Source organism: Lonchura striata, chromosome 8, assembly GCF_050655825.1.
Source record: "Lonchura striata isolate lonStrDom1 chromosome 8, ASM5065582v1, whole genome shotgun sequence".
Lineage (NCBI taxonomy): Eukaryota > Metazoa > Chordata > Aves > Passeriformes > Estrildidae > Lonchura > Lonchura striata.
The window spans coordinates 7,271,920-7,290,731 of record NC_140710.1 but is presented as its reverse complement, the minus strand read 5'-3'; the positions used below and the strand labels follow the sequence as shown (position 1 = coordinate 7,290,731).

General features: G+C 38.5%; 1 protein-coding gene across 13 annotated transcripts in view; it reads right to left on the bottom strand.

The window, feature by feature from the left end:
- The window catches only part of BEND5 (BEN domain containing 5), an 879,444-nt gene that overhangs the window by 583,346 nt on the left and 277,286 nt on the right, over positions 1 to 18,812 (bottom strand). Inside the window, exon 1 of one of the 13 annotated variants that reach the window (XM_085585671.1) lies at positions 4,941 to 4,972. The exons of the other annotated variants lie outside the window; for them this stretch is intronic. Coding sequence (XP_085441797.1) covers positions 4,941 to 4,957 — 17 coding nt within the window. The 5' untranslated portion in view covers positions 4,958 to 4,972. Of the gene's footprint in view, positions 1 to 4,940; positions 4,973 to 18,812 lie in introns of those variants that run through there. 13 annotated transcript variants of the gene reach the window in all.

Genomic DNA, 18,812 nt, shown 5'->3' with positions numbered 1-18,812 from the left:
TTTTAGTTCTTTATTTAAATACATTCTTCATGTAATTGACAACAGAAAATTAAGAATCCAAGACTTCGTAATTTATCTTAGTTTATCTTAATTTATCAGATAAACCATATAGAAATCACAGATCTCCGGCCTTTATTATATGTGAAAATTTGCAGGGACATTTGAGAATAATATCCAAATACCTCTGCATTTCTCTATGGGTTAAGGAGTAGTTTAACATCATAAAAACACAATGCTAGCTTGCCAAGCATATCATTCAAACAAAATTTTCAAGAACATGTTAAAGTAGGTATTTATCTCTCTAATCAATAAAAGTGCAGTCATAAGTTCTTTGTGCTTTTTGTGAAATAACTGGTAGTTTCTATTCAGACAGATTATGCCAATTTGGATGTGATACTCCACAAAAAGGGATCACATTACATTTCAAGAATTAGATTACTCGAGTAAGAGAAACAAAATATTTTGATCACGTCTCATCCAGCAAGAAAATCTGATCTCCTCTCGAAAAAGCTCAAAGCTTCAGCAGAATCATATTACTCTGCTCAGGGATATTGGAGAGGCAGCTTCCGTTAGAAGTGTCTGCCACTGCCTAATTAGCCAGCGGGCTTTGGGGCACAGTTGCCTCAGAATACCCACTTTTGTCTTTGGCACTTGGAAATGAAGCTTTGTAAGAGAACACTGGGCCCTTGGGAATAAGCATGCAATTTGCAGAAGACAGCTGAGACCTCCTGCTTGCTTGGTAATGGAGCAGGCAGAGAGCAGGGCTGAATTTGGGAGAAGTTTCTTAGAGGGTGACACAGTGGAGAGAGAGGCTCCTTTCCACTCTTCTCTGACCTGAGAAAGATGTCTCTGTTATTGCTTCTAAGAAGGAGCTGGGGGAGGTGACTAATGACAAGTGTGACAGATGTGATTGGGAACATCAGATGTGACCCAGGCTGTGCTGCTCTCCTCTCAACAACAATGCAGTCAGAGGAGAATTTTACTCTGAGCCTTTGCTAATACTTCATAATAAAAAGAAATTCCATGCTGGAAAAAGGAATCAAAAGCTCAGCCTTAACCTTGAGGTGATTTCATCATCTGAAGCAGCTGACATATTGCCTCACTGGATCACACACACACACTCACATCCCCAAAAAAGATATGGCAACAGTAATAGATGTCCTAAAGCAGGAGTTTCAGTTTATAATGACTCATGTAGCAACTGCATTCTCAGAAATTAAGTATAGTGTAAATGATATGACTGCTTTGCCAGATTGGCGTGTAAACTCAGATGAAACATCCAAGAGAATAATCCTATTATGGCCTGGCAGCTGGGTAACTGCGAGAAAAGAAACAAGTTGTTTATACATCTGAGTCATCATCTACTGAACTAAATTATTTGAATATGAAGGCTCTGAGACCTTTCATTAATGAACATGTGGGAAAAACATGCCTAATGTTAATCCATAAAGAAAGGTGAGGCAAAAAATTGGCTGCAGAAAAAACTCAAATTATATGTAATAATATTAAATAACAAGAAGGAAGATTTTTATATTAAATACAGATCTGGAGGGAAAAAAGTTCCAGAGAGTAAAATGTTTGTTCAGGCAGTGCATTTACCCCCCTGTCTAGTTCATCTTCATATATTGAAAGAATGAAAGGTTGCAACTGAGAACTACCAAAATGAGATATTTTACTGGATGCATTTACCCATTAGACAAAACCAGAACCTTTGTCATAAATAAGAGTTCTGATTGTTCCATTAAATGTAGGCAATTTTAGGCCAGGCTGTTTTGTCGTTGTCATCAGTCCAGTCTGCTTTCACTGATATCTGAATTTTCTATCAAATGCTAGAGGCTGGAATGTCCCAAATCATTAATTTTGGGCAGCTGTTAAAGAAGTGTAAGCACAGGCCAGGGACTTGCTCTTTACCACATGTGAGTGTTTGGCTACATTGAGCCTCCATAACCAAAGACACACCCCCATTCAATCCAGCTCTGAACAACAGAACACACAAGCCCCTAAATCACATTGAAATTTATAAAGTTAACCATATTCCTACAGATTTTGCTCAACAGGTACTTCAAGGAAATATTCTGAAAAGTACAATTTATTCGTAGTTTTGGCTATAAAATTAGGGGATGTTAACACTTATGTCACACTTCTAACTCTTGCTATATTAAGTTATTTACTTTTACCTTTCCAAGAAATAGGAAAGCATTTGGAGTAGGTGCCAAGTTGGGCCAGCACCAACTATAATCAGTTAAAAAGCAAAATATATTTGGCACCAGATGCCAACAAGGTTCACCACTACCACACTTAATGAATAACACTATTTGTTTCTTGCATGCAGGCAGCTGTCATTTTGAAGCAGATAAGTCAAACCTTGCTTTTCATGTTCTTCTGGAGATTACAGATCACTACTCAACTCAGCTGCTGCAGCCAAACTTTTGGGGATACCATTACCCTGCTGGTAGGTCTCACAGTTATGCTCTATCACAGGGCCCAGGCACACAGTGACAGGATCATGGAGGCACTAAGGATGCAAAAGACTTCCAAGATCATCAAGTCCATCCTTCAATAAAATACCACTGTCCCCACTAAACCATATCGCAATGTGCCACATCTGCTCATCTTTTGAACACTTCAGTGACTGCATCACTTCCTTGGAGAGCTTGCTCCATCTCCCCCTCACAACTGGTTTGAGCTCTTCAGAACTGCCACTACTAAATTAGTGTGTGAGAAAAGGTTCAATATCAGGAAATGGTCATAAGGATATAAGACATAAAAAAAAAGTACAGAAGGATGTGGTAATAGGTGCCTCCCCAGAGTTGACAGATTTGCTCATGATCAGGGTTTCTCCCTGGTGACCTACTTCACCTTGAAGCAGCCAACATTTCTGGGCTATGTAATTCATTTCTTATGCAGAAACACACTATTCTTCAATAAAAAAAAAAAATCCAAGCATTATACATTTGTGTCTCAGCTTCATTACTCACATTCCAACTTGCCTTCCCTCTATGATAAAAAACAAATCTCTGTGCATTTACAGAGTAGTAGCTGGTAGCTGTGAATTTCAGCAGTTTACCTTTCTTTTAAAGTGCTTGGTCTGTTATAGGGGACAGCTGCCAGGGGAGAATATTTGTGGTGAAATTGGTGCACATACATCACTTGGGTCAGCTCTCTGCCATAATGAGCTCTATTGTTTCACCCCATGCAGGTATCATCACACAAAGGTGATAACACCATGGTTAATTTTTCATCTTCTTTCCAACAATCCAACTTACCCAACACTTTTATTAATCAGTCTATTCAATACTGATGCTGAAGCTATTAAATGCACATTTCAGTCTTAGAGGAAAGCTCTAGTTATCATACTATGCTTGGGCATGTTTTGAGACAAGTGACACTGGGCCAGCAGTTTTAATTGCCTTGAGTTGGTGAGAATCAGATACAGCCAAACACTGTCACACTATAAATGGAAGTGTAATGGGTATCTGAGATAAACAGAAGCACAAACAACTCAGCTGCAAATGAGCAAAATCTGTTCACAAGGCAGTCTTATGAAATAATTGAGCACTTCTGTGCATTATGTTTTTGCTTGGACTATTACCAGCCAGGTGCATCAGCCATTATTGCGAATTACAAACCTGATTTCTCATGTACTGTGAAATTTGCCCTGAAAACAAAAGGCCATTTTAACCAGATTCCAGCTCTTGTTCTCAGATTGCTCCAGCTTGTTCTAGAACTCCCTCCCTGCATTTCACCCCTGCTTTCAGCCCTTGGCTTTGACAAGAGTTTAATGTTAATAATAATGCTCTTTGTCCATAATGCTGAGCACAGTGAGGAGTTCTGGGCTCTGCACAACCACTCCAGTGTCCCTGCTGCTGCGGTGTTCCAAAATTGGCCTGCCTCCATAGGGACCGTGCTTTCCCTCTCAAATTATTTTCCTATAAAGTAGTGGCTCTTGCTGATCACTCCTGACCAATAACTTCCAGCACTCCAAGCTTTTTACTTCCCATTCTTAGCAGAAATTGGAAAATATACATTTCTGCCTGTTGACATGCCAACAAACATCCCAAGTGTGGGTCATTGACTCAAACATTGTCCCCTTTTCCTATAACCGCACCTCTTTGAACCAGCCACCCTCCCCTCCAAACACTAATTAAACCCAAGGAAAAGATTAATCTTAAAGTTAACCCCTTCACTGATTCAATCCTACATCAATGTAAACTTGAAAAATACACAGTAGCACTCTAGCAACTTTAAACATCTATTGCCAGGATAACACTCTCCCATGACAGCAGCAAGTTTGTCCTGTGATTCAGTAAAGCATAGATTCATATTCTCATAATAAGAAATTTCACTGTGAAGAAGATTGTTCATTTGTTACAAAATTATCTTCATAATATAATAATTTAATATCTCCCTACTGGCAACAGATCCAAATATTCAGGTTATTCTTAGAACCAACATTTTTTAAGTAATGTTTTTTTATTATAGCTATTTATGTGGCTGCCACAGCATAGTATTAGACTATTTGGTCCCTGAAGAACTAATTCTAAAATATGTTTTTTGGCACAGCAGGCTATGCTTTATGGATTGGAAATTTAGGAAGATACTAAAGATTAACCAAGGAATGAGCACAAGACCTGGCAGTCATACTTTCCACCCAGTTCAAGTCCAGAATCTGCTATTTAGATGCCAAAAAAAACCAAAAACCAACCCACACTCCAGTGGGCACTATGTCCACCCTCACAGGATGCTCTCACAAACCAAGCAGGCCACTGCTCAAATTTCTGGTGTGGGTGAGCTATCTAAAGCTTTAGCACAGCAAATGAGTACCACACACTATCATATGCTTGGAAGTGCACAACATCTGCTTAAAAATGAGACTTTACTCCCCTACCAGGAGGTGTGTTCAGCCAAAAAGGAGCCCTACCACACAACCTGACATATACCTTGATACAGGAGACATTCACAAGGCATTCACATCCAGAGGAGATGCTGACATTTCAGTCCCAAGAGATGACCTGCAGACACTTGAGGAATCTCCAAGCAACCCCTTGGAAAGGAGTAGCAGAGAGCAAGACAGCCAGGTCAGTTTAATGACAGAGAAGGTCAGCAGCCCTGATTTAAGCTACATTTAATAAAAATGCATTGCAGCAAAGACCTGATAAGCTGAGCAAATGAATAGAACATAGCTGCAATTCATTAGTTATTTATCATTTTTATCATTCGTCTCATTTTAAATGAATAAGTTATTATACAGTTTGAACAAAACTGCTTAATAAAACTGTACATCAACTGCAGAGCCTAAGATGGCCACCTGCTTAACTAAAATTATAGCATCAATACATTAAATAATTATTCCTCTGAAGATGTATATATATCTACACCTTTTTCAGCTTTGATATTTTGGATGAAATTTTCAACCACTACTTGTAACTACAGGATATGATCAAGAGGTGGCAGCAGAATTGTCAAGTATTCCTCTCTAGATATAATTTTTGTGTACTTCATTCTAGAAGCAGACCATTTCCTTGACATCCCCCATAGAGGAACAGTTCTCAACTCTCATTATAAACTTGGATTTTTAATTACTTCTTCTTACAAGTTTTGTGCATGTAAGAACACATGTTCATATATATACTGCACTATATTGCCAAGTAGGCAACGTAAGAAATGTTCTTAAACTTGACTGTGTTTATACTTTCAGTTTTCCTGGGATCAGCTGACTGTGCAGTCACTACTACCAGCTAATTTAAACAACTTAAACTGACAGAACATCTTACAGCAATTTCATGTTGCACCGTGACACGTGTACAAGCATTAGCATCATAGCTGGAGTGTTACAGCTGAAACATAAAAAGGAGCACAGGAATAAATCACTAATTTTCAGGATGTTCTTGTTTGTGACTACAGATACATAATTCTAGGAGGACAATTCTGTTCCAGTCAACAAAACCTCAGCATTTAAAGACAAATTTTTAATGCACAAATCTATGAATCAACACAAGATTGCATGAGGTGCTTTGCCTCTATGTACTGTCATTCTCTGCAAGTGACCAATAATAGAAGTTGGAAAAACTCCAGTGGCTGTGTTTAAGTGTCTGCAGTTTTGCACAGATGCCCAGTAACATTCTGGTCAGCACTTGTACCTTACATAGCACATGGGAAAGCATGGACAAGCAAAATGGGTAGAAAGATAAAGGCCATGTCAAAATAGCAACAAGTCTGCAAAATTAAATAGATTAATTTTTAAATCTTGACCTATACCGTTTCTGCATATGCAAAATAATGAATTTTTCATTGCATAGTGAAATCTTCATTGCTTGTATTTCCCATGGAATTCAAGCAATATTGAGGAAACAAAAAGCATATTGATGTGCAGTTGCTCTGTACTTTGTTCTTTCTTTAGTGCTCAATACGTGGCCTCCTGACTTACTGAACACTCTGCAGAAGGGGCAACCAGCAAATCAGTGCATGGGCTCATTAAAGGCATCATTTGGGTTGTATTCCCGGGTTCCCACACTTTTCCAGCATTACATTCAGAGCAGCCTCCCTGCATTCTGTGAGGAGAAGCAGGGGTAGAACAGAGTTGTTCCCCCTGCTTGGAGAAGTGCAACTTCCCTACCTTGGGCTAGGAGGGCAAAGCTGGGTGTTCCCTGAATCCATAGCTCCAGAGCAGGTGGAACCACAGCTCCCAGTTAGTCCTTTAAAAGAACCACTATTCCCAGTTGGTCCTTTGTCACATCCACCAAGAGTGGTGGAGGACGATCCTTGATCTCAGTGCAGTGATGGCAAATATTCCTCCAGGGGTAGGATACAAACAAGACAGTGGCACTGTCTGGGACATGTAGAAAATGCAGAACCACCAGCTTTTCAAAGTAAAATAAATAAGTAAATTGATCCTTTCGGTCAAGATGCCAAAACACAAAATCCTTATGCATTCTGTGGGAAATTTACACAAAAAAGCATGAAGTTCTAGGACACTCATAGATGACTTACATTCTTTAATGCTGTTCAAATAAAAGCCTTGTTTTAAGGGAAAATAATAGCACTTATGTTGAGGTTTTCCATAGTTAAAACCAGTGGCACTGCTAGAAGATATATAAAATATAAAGCACATTGCATAACTCCTTTTTCAGTTAATTATATTGTAATTTGATGCATCATTCTGGGGCTATTTTCACCCTCTTACTGAGCCTTCAGCCAACTCTGAAAATGCTTTTGTAGAGTAAATTGAAACCAATACTGGAAGCTGTTTCACACTTACGAATTAGGTCCTTTGTGATGAAATGATACACCTCATGATAAAACCTGAAATCACACTGATGCTGCTGGAACAGAACCCCCTTAGTTGCTGAACAGAGACATCAATCCTTTCAATTTTGGAACAACAGTTTTGTAACTCATTTATGACCTTATATATCTGAAGTAGGGGGAAAAAGCCATCACAAACTACAGCGTAGCAAGCTATTAAAGAAAACACTAATATTTTGTGGTTTAAAACTGAAGTACAAAAGTAGTTAAAATGATAACACAGCTTACATATCCCACTTTTTTTGCTAATAATTTTGCCATTATAGCCAGTCATAGCAAAAGCACATGAGCTCCTGGAGATCACTGGCATGAATGTAGAAACAAAACCCTTGCATGCTGCACAAATCCCCATCACCCGGGGCTTTTACTACTGGCAGCCTTGGCATTCATCACCATCCCACTGCTACAGCGATCCTTGCACGCAGTTATCGCCATAGGACCCGCCGTCATTTAGATGAAGAACATGAATTTGCATCAGAACAGAAAAAAGCCATTTGGCCCCAAATCCTCACTTTCCAAGTACTTATCTCAGCATAGAAACTGACAAAAAAAAAAAAAAAAAAAAAAAAAAAACCAACCCTCCTTTTTGAACTGGATCCCAAGCTGCTGTAGGGACACAGAACAAGCAAGACAAAATAACAAACCAGATGCCACAGCGAAGCCAGGTAAGAGGGGAAATGGGGCCTCTCACAGACTGCTGACTTTCAGCAGACAAAACCATCTATAAAACAATTCAATTAAAATGATTCAGCAGGCCAACTTCAGCTCTCCTTACCAACAGAGTGCTGTAATGCCACTGAAATTAAGATAATTATTTTGCCTTATTATTTTGCATGAGTGCCAGGGGCAGGAGGATTTGCTTGGTAAATCACTTACAAGTCTTTAAATCACCATACAATAGAAATAGCTCCCTAAAAATTACTCATTCAGTTGTTAAGTTCCATATATTAAAGTATATCTTGTCCCTTTATCTATATTCAATGTAAACTCATTTGTAGAATAAGAAAAACTAGCAATGAATTGTGGAAGGCCAGGAAAGGATTGAAAGAAAACAACAAATTCAGATGGCTCCCCCTATTTTAATAGCAGAATTAGAATGTGCAGATCAGGGAGAAGAAGTCCATTCAAATAGAAAAGCATACAAGCCAGAACTGAAGTGACAATCCTAAACCAGTTGTTTCAGTGTCTGCAGCAAAGGGTGATGGGGCAGACAAATCTGATTCACAGCAAGGAGCAGGATTTAGTTGTACAGTAGCAGATAAGAGTGGAGATGAGGGATGGCAAGCTTTCGTAGAGTTGTGGTGACTAAGAAAAAATATGTACGAGGGACTGGACAGATAAAATATAGCTGGTGATATAAACCAGAACAGTATGTCAGTATTTCTACTGGTAAACTCAAATATTATACAACCTCCACATCTGCATTACAGTCTGGAAAGAATTTATCAGTATTTATGTTAATCAAATATTTTAAATCAAATATATTAAAAATTATTATATATTAAAAATAACAAGTCACTATTCTCTCATTCTTTGTTTATGCTGTAACACAACAGCTGTGATAACATATTTTCAGTTATCTGATGCATCCACAAACCACAGTCTCTAGGAACACAACAAATTAAAAATGAAAATAAATAAATAACTGGATTAAATTAACAAATTAGAGAAGCCACTCTCAATAGAAGGAAAACCTCTGAAGTGATGAACCACTGATGAAGTATCCAATCCAAACCAGGAACCTTGTACAGTGCACAGACCTTGGCAGGTCACCAAAAGGTGAGAGGTGTACAGGTTTTACCAAAAGTACTCAGCTTTCTTGGGCACCTACATCTGGTGCTCTCTGCAGGCAGCCCAAACTCCATCCCAGCCACTGCACCTGGAAATTTTTTATTTGGCTGGCTACAGCTGCCAGGGAGGGTAAGTCAAATGGAAACACAAGATTCAGAGGCTGAAGTGGAATTTACCCATCTGAATAGGGCAGCAAGGCAGCCCCTGCACTGATGCCCATCTTTTCAAAGTTATAGGAAGGAAGCCCTGGTTTCTGGCACACCAATGTCCTAAAACATCAATGCCATTCCTGTCCTGTGCCCAGGCAGCACCTGAATTACTCCTCCTCCTACTGTCCCTTCAAGTCCCATTGACTTTAAGGAAGACTAGAGTTCAGTAAATCTAAAATCAGCAAATTGTGAGCCCAATCCTACACAGCCTACAAGGAAAAGAAAACACCAATAGTGTCTCTGAAATTTCACAGAGAGTTTACTCAAGATTGAAACACATCTACCCTACAGCAGGAAGCTGGTCCTGCTGCTCCCTGCAGATGCTGCAGATCCAAGTAGCTCTCCAAAGGTAATCTTAAACAGAACCCATTACATAAACCCTAGCGAGAGGTGAAAATCTATAATTAATGATCACTGTCAATTTAGCATCTCCCATGAGCGATTCCAGAAAGCTGAAGTCTTGACATTTTAGAGTTATCATAATCAATTTAATTAGTTGAAAAATGGTTATTCTCAGTATAATGACCACTTTAACTGTTCCTGAAGTCCCGAGGACACCGGGATTTAAGAGCATTCAGAAGGACTTACCTGTTGAGAGACTGATGCACTTCATGAAGTGGAGGATATGACAGATATGGTGCAGGGGATGAAAGGCTATCAGAAGGATTACAAACAGACACATAGTCCTAATGCTTCATAATAATTAAGCACCCTGAAACAGTTATCCCAGCTGCTACTACACATGCGTGATTGATGCAGACTTTTCCAGATTTTAAATTTACAGTGTAAATAATTATGCCATAGAAATTCCCGAAAAGGACTGGTCTTCTCTTCCCATTAAAATAAGATTCAAAGAGAACATACTGGGGAGAAACCCATCTCACAGCTCAATCAGTTCTTTAAATAGATAACACAGGAATTATTCAGGGTTTTAATGAGACTTAGTGCAGAAAGCAACAACAAAAATCCTGAGGCAAAACCTCACCAATTAGGAGACTTTTTATCTTGCTTTATGTTTAGCTTAGAAACCTTTGCATCCCTGCAGTCTACAAGCAAAGAAATTCTTTACATAGCAGGTTTCAAAGATTGCCTAACAATCAATATTTGGGAAGAGCTACATGAGAAATTTCCCCTGTGATTTGGCAATGACTCCGATTCCCCAAGGTCTGTGTTACTGACATTGCTGCAAATGTAGTGCAAGCAATGAAAAATGGAAGCTGCACATACTGTGCTTTCCCTGTTGCCTTTACTCAAGTCATAACTCACTCTTGCATATACTGTAATTTAACCTGTGGAGATCCCAGAGGGGGCTGTACAAACACCGTGTGGAAACTTAACCCCATCATTAAAACAGTATCACAGATTTTGCAGATTATTGAGCGTTTTCCAGTAGATCACTCAGCTGAACTTTCTTGAGTTAAGCATGGCTTCGTCCAACTCATAAATTAATTTTTCATATTAGCAAATCCCCACAGTACTTTGGCACCTAAAATCAGCCAGGAGCAGAGAAATTAAAGCCATGTATGTCAAATTTCTGCATGCTTTCTGACAGACCTTAAGCTCTCCCTTAGCATGTCCCTTAAGGTGTTATAAGTCACTATAAAAAAAATAAAATACACCACTACTGGTTTTAAATTTGGAGCTGGGCAGCTGCTAAAGTTACCTTGGAGGAAAAGCTCGATCTTTGGGCAAAGACTGTGCTGTCTCACAAACACCCAGCTGAAGTCTGGCACCCATTCAGACCTGATGCCCACCACTCAAATTGTTAGCAGGTATTAGCTGTCACGTTCCATTAGCCCCTCATCATGCTATCTTGCATCATGCCAGCAGATAATGTGATTTAATGGGACATGACGTGACATATGTGATGTGACGTGATGTGATGTGACAGCTACCATTTAAAGGGGAACACACCTATTTTTGAATTAGATGTCCATTATCAATTAAAGCTGCTCTGGTGATGGTCAGAAATTTATATGTCAAGCCCAAGCAAAACTAAGCAGCATGTGTTTCCTGCGCTACTGAACTGATGAGCTGGGAATCCGCCAGCCACCCAAATTATCCTTGGGTAATTTGACAGATCTGTAATATAAGCTCTGTGTATCAGTTCCGTGTCATATTTGCTCAGTACTACTGAAAGCATGTTTTTGCCATTTTTCTCCTTCATCCATCATAATTAAAATCACCTAAAATGGTGATTTCCAAGCTGTAACTTTGGTTCTGTTATTATCAGCTGCTGTGCTCAGTATGCAAGAGAAAAAGAGGACAAAGAATATTGTGCTGTAGCTGCAGTGAACAAAGTGCTTAGAGCACGGCAAAAATGGTCATTCAACTGACCAGACACAATGTGGAACTAATACAAAAGTTAGGAAGAGCAGCACACAGTATGAGCAATAAAACCTTTTTGCATCCACTCCTGCGCAATGATTTTTTCTCCCTCAGTAAAGACATTAAGTGCTTGATGCTTAAAACCAAAAAAGATTTGCATAGGTGCAACGAGATTGTCATAAATCTGTTGTAGGCAACAGACTATGGAATGTATGCATAATTCAGGAGGAGAGAGAGCTTGCAGATGAGTTCAGCGTTCGAGTGAAATTCAGACACTGTAGTGCGGCAGCTTTACAATGCATAAGGAACGCACATTATCCTTATGCAGATTAAAGTATTGATTCTTCATCATTCCACGGCTTAGCCATTAATATTCATGCAAACCCTCCGGGCTGGTCACCTTGTGGGAAGGCACAGGGAAGTGAAGGATCAGCCCCGTTTTCCGGCGGTGCCTCAGCTCTGGAGAGAGCTCTGTGCATCACCATAACATGGCTTCCTGGGAGTGATATCCCTGCACTTGCTGCTCAGTTGACTGCTTCTGATGATCTTGCTGCTGCTGCAAAAAAGGGTAAAGCTGCTGCCTCTAGATTTCCCGATGCAAAAATTGCACTTCAAGGCCGGATGGCAGCTTGAAGGTCACACACGCTGACGCCTCGCATGCCAGAGACAGGAAGCCTAATTTTAGCCCACAAGAAACTAGAGTGCTGATTAGAAAAAATGAGATTCTATAATGCTTCAAAAGCTTTACAGGGGAAAATTATTCTTAGCACAAGATATCCCATCATACCTATGGGATGCAATGCTTCAAGGATGTAGAAAGAAAAGGTTTCCATAATAAGTGGTGGAAATGAATGAAAAGTAATTACACAATTGTCTAAAGCAGTGAATGTTGAAAGAGAGTGTGGATATATATAATGGGATTATATAGTGATTCTTTACCTTATGATCATCCAGCATCATAGGATAATAGAGAAATAAGTAGCAGGCCATGGATTAAAGGTGCTGGAAATATTTATAGTTGTATTTCCTGGCATAGCAGTTTCTACAGAAATCTGCAACATGAACTGTAGACTGTGCCACCTTTTCCTCCACAAAACACTTCCAGATTTAATATGAAGGCTCCCACATAGGTCTGTCTTATCAGAGAACCTTGTCTCACCTGAGTGGCCAAGCAGGAGCAGACAGCCTATGTGGTATGTCCCCCGATGTCCTGCCAAGTGCCAGTGGTTATTCCATGAATTGGAACCTGGTGCCTTAAGAAAGGGAAATTATGTTGCTAGGAGAGGTTGTTTCACAGCCAGTTCCATTCATGAACACATTTTCCCTTTCTCCTCTTTGTAGCCCATATCATTCTTGCAGAATATGTTGCAGTCACTTTCACAGAAAAACAGTACTCTCCCTGCACGCATTTTTAAAATTGTGCTTAAGAGCATTTAGTGGCCAGAAGAGATGGGCAGATAGAGAAGGGCCATGAGCAGCTCTCTAAACACCTCTTGCAGCTACTGCTGAGAATCACACCAGAATCTCCAGCTGGGCACACTCCTGGAAGAGCTCAGCAGGAGTTTAGGGCTGCATGACCAGCTCTGCTCTCACACACTGGTTTACATTCGCATTACCACTCATGATCTGCACATGGTGACAATGAAAGAGGAATGCTGTGGCCTCCACATCCTTTATTTCAGTAATAAAGCAGCTTTCAGGAAATATTTCTTTGGAATTTTCACTTTCCTGTTCACAGATATTGCTTAACATTCACACAGTCCTCACTGTAATTTTCAAGTTCTCAAATAGTTATAAGAACCACTTCTGAACTTCATACAATGCAATTACAAAACAAACATAATGAGTTTATAAAACATGCCAAAAATATTATTACCAACATTTTTGCTCCCTCAGACTTTTTGTCTGTGTCAAATCATAAGAATAAGGTCAAGTTCTGGATTTACTTTTGTAAGCATTTCTGAATGCATTTCTCCTAAAGCTTTTTAATAGACAAATGAAAATAAACATACGAGAGCAGGAAGCAGTTAAGTTAAAGGGAGCAGTGCCCCATGGAAAAGTTTCAATCAAATTCTCCTATAGGCACCTGGCCCATCTGATATGGTGAAATTTGTTTGCTTACATGTACCTATTGATTATATACCTTAACAGATTATTGACATAAATTGCTGGATATATGCTCATTAATCTACAGTGAATTTTTCTTACTTCTTTTCATTATAATTTTGAACTAAATGCTTGCCCCTTTACTTCATTCTATATAGAGTTCTTTAAAAATCATTGCAAACAACTGCAAAGGGAAATCAGGGTTGAGTTGTTTGGGGTTATATCCTTGTATTTTGCACCTTCAGGCACAGTGTTTATTTAATTATAATGATATATGTACCACTGGGGAATTTCTGTTCCCATCCAGATTTTAAAGTTCAAATGCAGGTCAGAAATTTCATTTTAGACTCAAACTTCAGATTCCAAGTCTGACCTGTGTTTTTCAACACACGCAGAGTACACAATTCCTCAAATTCAGGTAAATTTGAGAAGCAGTTGAGAACATAAAAACAGCCATACTGAGCCCAGAAACCCCTCTTGCACTATATTCTGTCTCCAACAACAACCATAAGTGGATAAGGAGGGAAAAGTATAAAAACAGAAAAAGTATAAATCATTATTTCCCCTAATACTCACCCAGGTTCCACTTATTCTCAGCTTAGGGACTCCCTGAACCAGACACGATAACCATGTGTTCAGCTAAACCTCAGTGAATTTCTCCTCTGTGAACTTGACTATTCTTCCCTTAGACCAATAGAGAATTTTAGCACCCATCAATCTTTTGGTAAGATCACCTACCCAGCACATGAGATCTCTGTCTTTTTATTTCTTTTAAATCTGGCTCCTGCTACCTTCATTTGATTTCCCCTGGCTCTTGGACAAGGTACTGTGAAGAGAATGTGAACAACTGAGCCTTATCAGCACTTTATGATTTTATAGACTGCTATCACAGTCTCCATCAGCCCTTTATTTTCCAGACTGAAGGATCCTCATTTATTTAATCATTCCTAATACAGAAGCTCTCTCATTCTTTGCTTATCTTTTAGACCTTTCATGGACTCCTCCTCAGTTCTACTGCAACCTTCTGGAGATTGGGGAGGAGGGAGGTCTGGAGGGGTGGCAAAAACTTCTCAGTGTCTAGTTGGAGGCAGATCATGGATTTTCATACAACACTATAATGATATTCTCAATTTCTTTATTTTTTTTAATTTTCTAATGATTTATAATATTTGATTTGTTATCTAACCGTTACTGAGCATTGAACTGACATCTTCAGAGGTTTACCTACTGTCAGTGGAGTATTTTACCCCAGAATACAGAGGATAACATCACAAGACATCATCATAGATCTAGACAGCAAGGAATATTTTTTCTCATGTGCATCACCCGACATTTACCTACACTGAATTTATCTGCTATTTTATTCTGCAGACATTCACACTGTTTTTCATTTGTCAAGCAAAACAAGGCAGATTATCTGTGTGTACATCACCATCCTCTAGACACATTTTTAGAGTGTGCTATTTGTCCCATCAACTTTGAATGATAGAAATTGCTTCTGCATTTGTTAAGGTATTTGCCCCATCTGTCCAAAGGGGTCACAGCATGGATTTATTCCAGTTCACTTCACAAAAAATAATATCTTCATGGAGGGTTCACTGTGCTACATCCCCACTTCTTAGACCTCTGAATACAATCTCAGACATGTTTTTAGCTGAATATTGAAATAAAGACACTTTGCAGAAATAGCTATATTTCTAAACATTCAGCAAAACTCAGGTATAATCCTGGAGGACTCTTGTCTGTGCCTCCCAGATCAAATACCAGCCTGGTTTTAAGCTCCTGGTGACTCCCAGGGCAGCAAGACTGTGGTATTCCCCAGACTTCCCAGCTCCCCGGCTCTCTGGAGCCAGTTTCTAGAAAAAGGTCTTGTGGCAGCTTCTTTGGGTCTTGGAAACTCTGGCAGCTGAACAAAAAAGCTGCCAAATGTTTCCAGCTATTTTTATAATTTAAGAAATTGTTTTAACAGGCTGATCAGTTGCCCTGGTGTTATTTATTAGTGGGTAAACACAACCAATGGGAATTGTGCTACCTTCTGCCCACAGTTACAAGGAATTTCCAAGACTTTGCTGCATATTACCTATTTCCCCTTGGAAAAAATCTGGATTGTCTTTGATAAGGAAAACAATGTAGGATTTTTACAAAACAAATATTTGCATAATTATACTGTGGGTTGGGTCTTGTTTTCATATTTTCTGATTTTGCACCCATTTGAGAAGAACTTTTTCACAGATAATTTTTTCAAAATATCAACCAAGAAGAGTTTGTTCATTGAAAGTGAAAAAAGAATACATTTGTTTAGATTTCTGCCATCTTCAGATGACTTTTTGCTTAATTTTACATATGTTAAAGATGTATATCTTTATTTAATAAATCAAATCATTAGAAGGATATCTAAAATGAAATCTATTAAATTGTCAATAGAGAGAATTAAGACTTCAGATTTATTTCAGCAGGGAAATAATTTATTTATATGTTCATACTGGTAACTGTTTCTCCAGAGGAATAGAATTACTATCCATCTACACCTTCCAATTCCCTAATGAATTCTTTCATTGCCATGTGAAAACTTTTACACTTGAATAATCAGCTTTTTCATGGCTTACAATTAAAAATAAATAAATCAACAATTCCAGCATGGTTTAAATTCCCATGCAGGGGGATGTCAGAAAAATGAAACAAACGAAAAAATATCACAAATGTAAAGATTTCTAGAACATATTTTCATTTAAAACCAAGTAGCATTTATTGATGTAAAAGCTTCAGCTATATAGGAAATTCAGAACATCTGTTTTCAAAGCAGAAAACACCAAAATGCTAAACATCCCAATTCTTATAGAGACCTTTTCTCACAGGTCTATACCTTGTACTCTAGTTCTTGGAGATGATCTTTAACTAATCTAAAAGGGCAGCTTGAATGATGAAGCATTGCAGTAGAGGTCTATTGCATTTCAAATTTTAGATCCCCAAAAAAAGCGAAAAATTTTTGGCAGCATCATGAAAGTATCTGTTCCTCCTAAAATAGAAACAACAGAATACGCTTCAGCGACTCTTTGACTACACAAATCAGTAATTGCAAAGATCAGATGATTGTTCTTTTAGTACAGGAAAGAATCTCAGTAGTATTATAACAGAACTATTCCCGTGTGATTTTTTTTTTTTTTTAAGAAGACAAAATATAATCATTTTAACCCAAGGATTAAAGTGCCTTTCTCCTTCAATTATATAAATCCTACACCAGATTAGAAGACAACATCATATCTCTGTCTACATTATGACCTGAAATGAAACAGGTTTTTTGCAATATTGACAGAAATATTTATCTCCAGGGGCCTGCATTTGCTCTCACTGAAGTTAATGCAAAAAAATCTAATTGGTTTCAATGGCAGCAGGAAACGTTCTGAGGCTCCATTCATGTGCCTTTCTGAAGAAAACACAAGAACATTTCTGGCCATTATCCCCTCCCTCTTTTATCATTTATCCTTTCTTTTCCTTTGCCACACACTTCAAAATTTTAATAGTCAGACATAATTGCTGGGGCTAGAAAGAAACTGTCATGTGGGAAATGTATTTCTTGGGCACCTTTGAATTATTTTAAACTGTCACCTCTCAGTGACTGCTAGCTGGCAAGATTCCTGCTCTGTTCCACAGTGTCAAATTCTATGTTGGATATTGTCCATATTTTGGAAAGATGTACAGAATTATACTTGTGCTTTGCATTAAAAATATAGCTAATTTTTTTATTCATGAGCCTGAAGATGCAAAATGTTAGATTAACTGGGTCATATTTTCATTAAGGAAACAAGGGTAGGAAAAACATGGAAAAGGCAAAAATGTTTTAGGTACAAGTGAAGAACATAAAAATATCTTGCTTGCATCTAATTTTTTCCTATAGGGATGTTTTTCATTGTTGGTTGGGTGGAGTTTTTTTTTCAGTATACTTGAAATAAAGCAGACAAGGGCCCAAAGCCAGACAGGAATGGAAAAAAGTAAGACATTATTCCTGGAATGGGCTGGGTTGGAAGATACCTTAAACACCATCTCTTCCCAACCCCCTGCCATGGGCAGGGACACCACCCACTATCCCAAATTGCTCAGAGCCCCATCCAACCTGGCCTGGAACACTTCCAGGGATGGGGCAACCACAATTCCCTGGGAAATGTGTGTCATTTCTCTCCACCCTCACAGTAAAGAATTTCTCCCTAATATCTCATTCCTAAACACAACGACAGAAAAGGTCAGCATTCACACTGCTCACATTAATATTGCAAATCCACCTCTACAGAAATGGGAAACAAATTGAAATTAATTCATTGTTTGCTGGTTTCCATATCCTCGAGTCTTCTGAGCAATCAAATCTCAAACTAGTACAAGGTGACTACTCAAGTACCTTTCTAAAAGAAGCCAACCGCAGAAGAGTTTTTCCTGATTACTTTGTTCACTCAAACCAAGTGTTTCCACACTGCTAGAAAAAGTATTTCCACAAGTAAAGCCCAGGTGCAATCTAGTCACACACACACTAACACACAGCTCTTTTCCCAGGCATATTATTCACATTATGGATTTATTATTGTCTTCTGTTATGTTGACACGAAATAATCTTCCATCTCCTTCTATGTTAAAAGAGTGCAAGCGTCCTTTGCTCAGTAAATAATTCAAAGACACATAAATATTTTAAGAACAATAAGCAGTATATTTTGGAGCAGTGGAAGAGAACTGAAATTAGTTATTTGTAGCTGAGATCTTGATTGCAGCAACATAATTGTTTTTCAGTTTTCATTATCCCACAGTAAACCAAATTTCTCCCTTTACTTTCAGACACTGAATATTTACTTTCATCAGCAAAAGTAATTTTTATGAAAAAATACGAAAGCGCTCAAGCATGAACTTCCAATGCTTCCTAAATCTCTGTGCTAAACAAAAGGAAATTTACTTATAATAATTTGTTCATCCTGCATACAAAATTTTAAATCATGGTATATTATACTTTTTTCTCAAATATTGTGTTTATGGGTTAGTAGGTACAACCTCACAGAATATTTGAATATAATTAACTTGTGAAAAAGTTTCAGT